This window comes from Eschrichtius robustus, chromosome 1 (genome assembly GCF_028021215.1).
Source record: "Eschrichtius robustus isolate mEscRob2 chromosome 1, mEscRob2.pri, whole genome shotgun sequence".
Classification (NCBI taxonomy): domain Eukaryota; kingdom Metazoa; phylum Chordata; class Mammalia; order Artiodactyla; family Eschrichtiidae; genus Eschrichtius; species Eschrichtius robustus.
Genome location: NC_090824.1, coordinates 137,808,084 through 137,817,673, shown reverse-complemented (window position 1 = coordinate 137,817,673; position 9,590 = coordinate 137,808,084). Strand labels below are relative to the sequence as shown.

At 41.7% G+C, this 9,590-nt stretch overlaps 1 protein-coding gene across 1 annotated transcript in view; it reads left to right on the top strand.

Annotated features, from left to right (window-relative positions):
* The first annotated feature begins 248 nt into the window (after positions 1-248).
* UBE2Q2 (ubiquitin conjugating enzyme E2 Q2) overlaps positions 249-9,590 on the top strand; it is a 68,044-nt gene continuing 58,702 nt past the window's right edge. The window contains exon 1 of the mRNA XM_068556301.1: positions 249-731. Within this exon, the coding sequence (XP_068412402.1) occupies positions 543-731 (189 nt within the window). The 5' untranslated portion in view covers positions 249-542. The remainder of the gene's footprint in view (positions 732-9,590) is intronic.

Below are 9,590 nucleotides of genomic sequence, written 5' to 3'. Positions count from 1 at the left end.
AACAGGGGCGCGCCGGGGTCTCAGGCTCCTGATGATCAGAGGCCGGGGCGCCAGCTGGCCCGAGCCTGGCGTCCGCGGGCGCGAGCAGAGCCGTTGGGCCGGGCGGAAGGGGGCTGGGTCACGGCGAGGAGGGGGCGGCCTGGGGGGCGCGCGCGCTAGCCGCGTGCACGCACCAGAACGGGGGCGCGCGGGAGCGCAGGGGCGGGGAGGGATGGGGGCGGGGTGGGGGCAGCCGTTTCCCAGGAGGTAGCGGGGGCAGCCGTTTCCCAAGGCGGTAGCGGGGGTGGTGTCGCTGTTGCCCTTTTAAGCCGCGGGGCAGCCGCCTCCTGCCGGTGGAGTCAGTTACAAAGGGAGCAGCCGCCCAAGCCGCCACACAGCCCCTCGCCATTTTCCAGCCCCGATCCGACGCGGGCCGCGGCGGCGGGGAGAGGCGGAGCCGCGAGAGCGCGGCCCGGGCCGGCCCCGCGGGGCGGTCGCGGCCGTGACGGCGGCTCCGGGCCCGGCTCCCCTTCCGCACCCCTCCCGCCGGAGATGAGGGGAAGATGTCCGTGTCAGGGCTCAAGGCCGAGCTGAAGTTCCTGGCGTCCATCTTCGACAAGAACCACGAGAGATTCCGCATCGTCAGCTGGAAGCTGGACGAGCTGCATTGCCAGTTCCTGGTGCCGCCACCGGCGCCGCCGGGCAGCCCTCACTCCCCGCCGCCGCCGCTCACACTCCACTGCAACATCACGGTGAGGCGCCCGGCCGCAGCCTCGCAGGGCCGGGCCGGGGAGGAAGGGGGCGCCCAGAGTCCCCGGACAAAGGGGAGTCTGCCCCGGAGAGGCCCCTCGGACCCCCGGGCGGGGCGGGTCCGCCCCTTTCCCCGGAGAAGGGCCCGGCCCAGCCCCGCCGGGACTGCGCGCGGCTCGGGTGGGAGGAGGCGGTCGGCTCGTTTCTCCGGCTCTTCCCGCCGGCTTGGGTTTGGGACTCCTGCCCCCTCTCGGCCCCCGTCGCCGCGCCATGAGGTGGGAGACCGCTGCCGGCCGAGCCCTCGCTGGGTCGCCATGGCCGCCCACAGCCGGGGGCCTGCCCCTGGGGCCGCGGTGCGGCGGGTCGGCTGTTGTTTGAGCCCCGGCGGGGCAGGCGAAGGGCCCTCAAGTTTGAGCGCGTCCTTCTCCAGTCAGATTTCTCTGGTTCCGCGTATTCTCCCAATTATATTTTAAGTTTGTGTTTAAGGAAAAACTAACATTGAAAACGGACGCATTTGAGGAAAAAAAGTTTAGAAGGCAGCCTCTGGCACTGTTTGAATTATCCCCTTCCTGCTGGCCTGGCTCCGCGCTAAAGCGTTTCCGAAGGCGCATTGGACCTTGGATGCGGCAGGTGTTCTGGGAGTATGTTTGTGCAGCCCCTCCTGTGGGTAAGCCGTTCAGATTAGGAGCTGGCGAAAGGAGATACGTGCCCAAGTCTGCTGCCTAGTAGGATTGTTTTATGTCACAAAGCCGAGAAGACCCTTTAAAGCTCACTCTTTAACTTAATACGAAAGCTCGTCAGAAACGCGTAAAAAAAAAAAATTGAAACGTTAAATAAGTTTCTTCATAAAAGTGTATGATCAGGCTGTTCGTTGTGAAATTGACTTAGGGTATTGGTCCAAACTGCGGAATATGCCTCTTATAACAGAAGTTAATGTTTCACGTTCCTCTGTAAATATGGCTAAAACCGAGTCTGGCGTCTTTAAACTCCCTTTTGTTAAGTTAGTAGGTACTTAAGTGCCTACCCTGCAGCGTACCTGATGCTCCGGAGTCTCTAAAAGCCTTGAAGTTATGATAATTAACATTAAAATAGTTTTCAGAATACTGGGGAGCAGGTGTATATTTCAGAAAAAAAAAGTACAGTAAAGAGCTGTACTCAGGTGTTCTGTTCTAGGCGCTGGTTTTGCACAACTGGGTAGCGCAGTCCCTGCTTTCAGAACTCAGTCTTCTTGGGGGAAGAGTTTTACACAACGAAGTGTGACCAAGTTCTGTGGTATCATCATGAAAGCCAAAGAGAGCAATTAACGTTGACTTTGGTGGTGGTGGTGGTGGTGGTGGTGGTGGGGTCGCTTCAGAGAAGGCCTTGAGGAGAGGCTGATTGTGGAGTTGGGCTTTCACAGGTGAGTAGAATTTTGGAAGGGAGCGAAAGGGCATTTCAGGCAGAGGAAACTCCATCCAAAAAAGACAGCAGAGCTTGAGAAAATGTGGATTGATTAGGAGTAGAGAAGTTATAATGAGACTTGAGAAGCCCAGGATATAGGCTGGTGAAGGTGAAGATTTTCCAAGAATGGAAAACAGGAAGTAGTATAGTGAGCATGAAGTAGGTGATAATAAAGAGACTGGCTAGTCTGAATGGTGATTATTCTGGTACAGGTTCAGGTATGGCCAGGAAAAAGTAGGGCTGGTTTCAATGATAGAGTGAACTTGTAGGCTTGTGGGGGAGCTGCTGAGTTAGGTAAGTGGAAAGATGTCTTTGCCATCCAGGACTAGGAGTGGTTCTCTACAGTGGGTGGCATTAGGAAAAGTGTGTGGTTTTGGTAATCCCAGTGCGGGTGGGATGGTGGTGTTGCTGTGCTGTGCTGGCATTTAGTGGCAGGGGTACAGGGATGCCAGATGTCTTGTAATGTTCAGGCAGTGTGCCACGACAGAGAATTATCCCACTTCAAATGCCAGCAGTGCCCTATTGAGAACCATATTGGAGGCTGATGGAGTCAGCTGCACAGAAAGATACTGAGTGATGAGCTGGATTAGGAAGTGGAACAAGAAGTGAATTAGAGACACCTGGGAAAAGAAGGCTCTGGTGGGGACTAGTATAATGGTACCACTAATACAAACTATTCAGATTGAGATGTTAGTGAATTATGACACATTATCAGAACATAATTATCATGGTAGATGCTCAGTGTATACGAATGTGTGTTAACATTATTATGGAGAAACATCAAACATATAAAAAGTTGAATAGTGTGGAGAACCTCCACGTACCCAGCCTCAACAGTGATAAACTTTTGGCCAATCTTATTTCATCTATACCCCACCTTGGATTATTTTGAAGCAGATTCCAGACATATCACTTCATCTGTAAATATTTTGGTGTGTGTCTCTAAAAGATAAAGACTCTTTAAACGTGGCTGAGTGTTTAGATAAAATCACCATGGTTTGCTCTTGTTGATGCCATTTTCTTAGAGGGGAAGGAACAAGGAAAAAATGGGGCTGGATTTCATATGTCAGGACCTGTCTACTGTGTTTGATTTGCTATTCTCTAAAAAGTTTTAGCTCTTAAAAAATAATAATAATTTTGATCTATCTTTTAAAAAACTTTTCCTCTTATTTCCTCTTATTCCCAGATATTTATTGAGCTCTTCTACATGCCAGGCCCTGTCTTCTCCATGCTTATCAAGAAGCATCCTTAGGCAGTTTCTGTAATGTTTGAGTGAATGGTACCTCACTAGTTGTTTCCTTATACACCTGCATGTCAATTTCTGAGTATTCCTCTAAAGATATTGTGCCCCCTTTTTCTTTCAGGCTTCTGCATCAGCAGTTTTTCCCATGTGGAATGTGCCCCTTACCCTACCCCAATCTGTCTCGACATGTCTGACCATCCCCAAGGCTCTTCTAGTCATAAGCTGTTTATGCTGATATCTGTTTCCCTTCCTGTCTTCTATAGTCCTTAACTGTGTACTGCTTTGGCTATGTTTTCTTAATGTTCTAGTATAATAGTTGTGGATTTTTTAAAAGTCTTTTTTATGGTGGCAGGGGGGAATATTCTGTAGTTATATTTTTCATCTTCCACTCACTAAACGCTCAGTAAATATTTGTACTGTTGATGATATGGCCACCATTTTAGCTATATTCTGTTTGAACAAAAATCTTGACTACCATGTAAGTTAACTGCCAAGAGTTGGTCAAAAGGGCAGAGAAAACATCAAGAAAGTGTCATGGGTAGTGCATAAATATTTAAAAGGCCACTTAGGGTTCAATAGGAAATCTGCAGTTTGACTTCACATGAAAGCGTTTTTAGAAGTAAACAAAACAAAACAAAAAACAAACCAAAAAAAACAATGCATAGATGTGTTACTCTTTAGGCCAAGGGAGTGAAGCTAAATTTTTTTTCTGTTTTATAAATTTGTCCTAATCTTAAATATGGAAGGGAAAGAGTGCTATTTTCAACTTCAAGGAGTCTTTTTTTTACTTGTTTTCTGTCAACTCATGATATGAAAGTTTGTCATGCAAACTTAGAAGTATTGTCTTTCCATTTTCAGCAAATAGATCGAATTGCCAGTCAGTGCTAACATCCAGTTGTTACGATCACACCTAAAAGCAAAGCAGCTCATTTTAATAACCTGTGCAGCCTTATTGGGAGCTAGTGTAGGACTTTGTTTTAGTCCTTTTGAAATATTTAGCATAACTTGGCAACTCCATTACTCCTTTTATGGACTTCTTGGCATTTGGGAACTCTTGGTAGGGGATCGCTGTTTTAGAGTGAGAAATCCCCCCCCAGGAAGTAAATTAGCTGGTAAACAAATAAAACCTCATAGTACTTTATTATTTGTGTAGCATAAGTCATTACTCTTTCTGCCTGAGTGGCTATATGCCAGGCTATTTGTGGTGGAACATTTTTTAAATTAAATTTCTATTCATCATTGCCAAAAAGGTTACCCCCTCCCCACCCTAACAGCAAGATACTAAATTTAAAATGTTAGAGCTGAGAGTTTAGGAGACGGAAAAAAATTTAGTCTTTAGTCATTGGGACCTTAAGCAAATTACTACTTTCACTGTATTTTTCTATGAAATAGATAATACTTTTTGCCCCACATGAGAGCATATATAGGGAAGCTCTTTAACAGTGATAATGATCTCTACAAATATAAAAGTGATGGTGTCATTAGCGGCTGAATAACACTTTTGAAAATGCTTTTTAATAGCTTTTCATGGGAAGTAAATCAGTGCCGTTAATTTCTTAATTTTTCTCGTTTCTAGTCTTTACATTGATAAAAAAATAGCCCAGGGAAGGTTATACAAAGGAAATAACAAAACTTGACTAAAGAGCCCGAGACCTTTTCTTTGGTCTGCTCTCCTGGGACAGATTACTTTTCCAAATGGAACTCCTGGAGAATCTTTTGGAAGTATCACAGCTGTCATGTTAAGCACCTCAGTGGTACTTTCAGTCCAGAGGAATCATTGTTTCCATTCATTTGGCCAATTTATAATATAGAGTCAAATTCCTAGTTGGTATCTCTCTTCCCTCATCCCCATTTTTATGCCCTTCCTTGAAAGGAACAGATACATGAAGAGAGGAGACTTAGATTTCCATTTTGTGAATGGTGTATCCTTTAGTAACTTGTTTTTTGTTGTTGTTGTTGTTAAGCTTCCTTAGGCCTGGAAAAGGATAGTATTAGATAAATGTCAGCTAGTTGAGGGGTGGGGAATTGAATTTTAATAGTCCCTGCCAAATAAAGCGTTACTGGAGAGCCAGAGTGGTGAAGCAGAGGTCCCTTTTTCCAAGGCCATTGTAATAGTGTTCTGTGTTCTCTTCTGAAAGATCATTCTGAAAGACAAAGCAGACTCAGAACCAAGGAAACCAGTGGTTTCTGCAGATGAGGTGGTTTGAATTCTCTTCAGCACTTTTGTTTTCTCTGCCTCAGTGCCTTTAGAATGAGGTTTTGATTAGCTGTAATTTGCTATTCAAACAAACACTTCGGAATTTTTTTCAGATCACAGGGGTATATATGCATTTTTCTTTTACCAAATGTTAGTGTTTTTACTCTGCTTCTCTGGGCTCTGGTCATGTTAGATACTTAGTTGTATGTTGTTTACTTGTAAAATGATTATCAGGGAGCAATCTCTTTTTCTTCTTTTTTTTTGGGTAGCTTTTTTATGTTGTCAGGTCATTTAGAATTTTATTAAGCTACCATATGGTAATTCTGTCAGTTTATTTCATTCTCCATCCCACGTTTATTGAACGGCAAAGTGTGAAAATAGAGTGTCCCATAGCTGTTCTCCAGAAGAATTAAAACTGTTATACCTTTGAACCTTCAACAAGAAGTATGTGTATCAATTTTCAAAAAGAGTTAGGATACAGCCATCTCCAAGGATTTCATGTCATTTGGAAAAATGCCAGAAACTGAGCATTCTGGCAGGCAGTTTTGCTGGCTGGTGCTTGATATAGAGCCACACATTGGTCTCTTAGTGGATTTATGTGGAAAAATAGGTAAAGAAAGCTATTTCAGAACAAGACAAACTCCTTAGGCAATGACAAGCAAAGAAGTTGATTAACCTTGAGTTATGTTGCCTTAGATTAGGACAACACAACATTTTATGGTGGCAGTGGCCGTGGTGGTGAACTTCTTTGAAATTTGTCCACTTATGGTAACCTTTATGGTGGTGGTCACAGACAACTTCATCCTTCAAGCCTTAAAATCACTATAAAACTAATAGTAGAACTGAGGAAAAACAGGGTCCCTGAGTAATTAGATGCTTAGATAATTGTCTAAAATTTTCATAACTGGCGAGAAAGAGAGGTGTTAGAAGCACTTAAACATTTAATGTAAGGAAAGCTGCTTGAACTTACACTGGGATTTTAGAGCACCATCTGTTGTTTAAAAATTGTATATCATGGGTCATTTTAAAGAGAAATAGTAAGGAAACTATCTTTTCAAGATAGATACAAAGCTTAGTTGTTAACCTTGTAAAAATTTAAAAGCTTGAGGTATATGAGAGGTTGAAAGCATTAATGCTTAGTTTTAAATATTGGTGATAATTTTAGATGCCTTTCAAAGTATGTAGATTGTCTTCTAAATATTACACTGAACAAGCCTTGACCATGATGTAAAATTTGTGCTGAAGATTCAGTTTCCAGAGGTGATGGTAGTGGATATTTTATAATGTGGAAAATAAGACATTTAAGAAGTCTAAAAACCAGATAAGCAAAACTAGAAGAAAAAAAAAATCACCTGTAGTTCTGCCACTCAGAAGACACCACTGTCAAAATAATGGTACATATCTTGTCATCTGGTCATCTTTTTTCTCTTATGTTTATGTAGATTCCCTCTCCCTTTAAAAAAAAGATCAGGTTATTTTGTTATCTGATTTTTCACTCAGTAATATTGTAGACCTTTGTCATAAACTTATTCCTCCAATGTCTTCAATTATCATGTGCTGTTCTGTTATATGACTATAGCATTGAGTCAGTCGTGTCTCCTACTATCGGTGGTTTCTGTTTTCTTCTATTTTAAGTAATGCTTTGAACATTAACAGCTAGAGCTAAATCCTTGTGCATATAGGTAATATCCTTTGAAATTTTCCTAGAAGTGATAGCTTTCTATTTTTGTTGATGAATTGGTTTTTGGAGATGTTGTAACAAATTATATTGTATAGGAACTTTTTTTTTTTCTTCCAGGTAGCAGCTTTTATTTATCAGATTGGTAAAAATGTTAGCAGGTGTGAAGTGAAATGGGCATTCTCACAGTCATGGCACAAAGTATAGTATAAATATCTCTGACCCTCTAGAAAACAGTTTGGTTTCTTTTAACCCTCTCTATTTTGGCAAGATAAATGCTGGCTACCCCGGTTGGCCAACATTGTCCTTGTTATGATAGGTCTCCAAGAAAGACGGCTCTAGTCCCAGAGAAGACCCAGATTTGCCTGGTTTAGCTCATCTGACAGCTAACCACTGGGAGTAGGATAGGCTGGTAGAGACTTGTGATCAGGTTTTGGGTCAAGGGAGGGAGGTAGGAAGATGGGAAGGAGATAGGAAAACTAACCTCAGTAGAACCACAATATAGAATGATAAAAGGATGTTTCTTCCAAGGAAGAAATTCTGAGAGTGAGGGGGAAAAAGGTTGGGGGATGGGGGGCAGGCAGCAGTTATCAAGGTTTTTGGAGTCAAGACTCTTTTACACTATTAAAAATATATTGAGGTCCCAAGGAGCTTTTGTTTATGTAGGTTATCTATCAATATTTATCATTAGAAATTAAAACAAATATTTAAAATATTCATTAAGATAAACTCCTTACATGTTAATATAAATGTTTTTGTGGAAAATGACCTTATGTTCTAAACCAAAAAGTTTTAACGAGAATAGTGGCACAATTTTACATTTTTTGAGGTGAATCTGTTTGATGTCTGGTCTGTCATTTGCTTCTGCATTCAATCTGTGGTGATATGTTATTCTGGTTGAAGTAATAGGAAGAAAATCCAGCCTCACACAGATACTTGGTTGGAAAAAGGAATATTGTAACAGCTATTTTAGATAGTTGTAGATATTCTTTTTGGATACTCTACCCAAACTTGTTTTTTTCTTGAACTTTGAATGGATCTTTTACCCATGATATTATGACATAATGCATTGGTCATTTGGAAAATATTGTTTCACTGAAATCTTCTAAATGTTGATACATTTCATTAGGTGACATGAAAACATTATATTCATTAATATCACCATCAACCTCATCAGAATACTGTTAGGAAGCTGTCAGGCTCACAGTGGTGGATACAGGTTTTGCAAAATTCTAATTTTTGCTTGAAAGCTTGAATTTTATCACTGGCAATAAATACTGTCCTGTGTTTTCCTTGAAATGACAGGCTCTCTTCATTCTTTTTGGAGAAAACATCTATCAAAAATACAAGTTGGAATAACCATTGTTTGTCAGTCATTCTTTCAAGTGAAAATTGTGTCCTGTGAGAGTGGTTAGTTCAGCTCACAACTCAGTCATACAAGTGCTTTTTCTCATGTGTTCTGTAGGAGTGCTCAGTTGTGCTTCACATTTCATCACTTGCAATATTAAAAAGACATAAGGATTGAGATATAGTAAAATAACTGCCTCATCACAGACATTCATAAGTGAAATGCCTTTTTTTTCTTTTAAACACCTTGAATGAATGGTGGTGAATACCATGTCTTCAAGTATAGTTTGGTGTCACTGCCTTTATCTGTGCTAAGGTACCAGCAGTTAGTTTTACGCACCATTATGTCTGCACCATTGGTACAGATGTCAATGTGAAAAAAGCAATTAACATCTTAGTATTCTTGTAGAAATAGTTTGGACCTAGGAGTCCAAGGGCCCCACTTGAGAACTGTTAACATAGTTGCTTAGACCTAGTATATATCCTGTCTTCTTTTGTACAGGATTAGAAAAATATGGCATAGGTAGTAACTGATCTCAGTATTTCTTTTCTTTTTTTCTTTTTTTTGCAATTCTTATAATATGGTTTTGAGGGATTTTAGTCCAGAGCAACAATTCATATATTTTCTTTTGCTTATGGAGAAGTTTAATCTACACAATGAAGCTGGGAATTTAGTGCTTTTTTTTTTTTAAGGCTAAAGAAAATACAAATCTAAAACAAAAAAAATGGTTTAGATGGTGAGTTCTCAAACTAGGCTGAAGACTTTAAAGAAAATGTAATACGTAATTCTCTTTAAGAATAGGATTAATTTTGAAGACAGTCTATCTACCTTTTAGCCTGAAAGAGGTTTGGGACACAGTAAGAGTTTGAGGAATGAGAATACAAAAATAAACCATTACTGAATGGATATAATGATGTCCTACTTCAATACAGTTTTTCTTTCTTTAAAGAACATT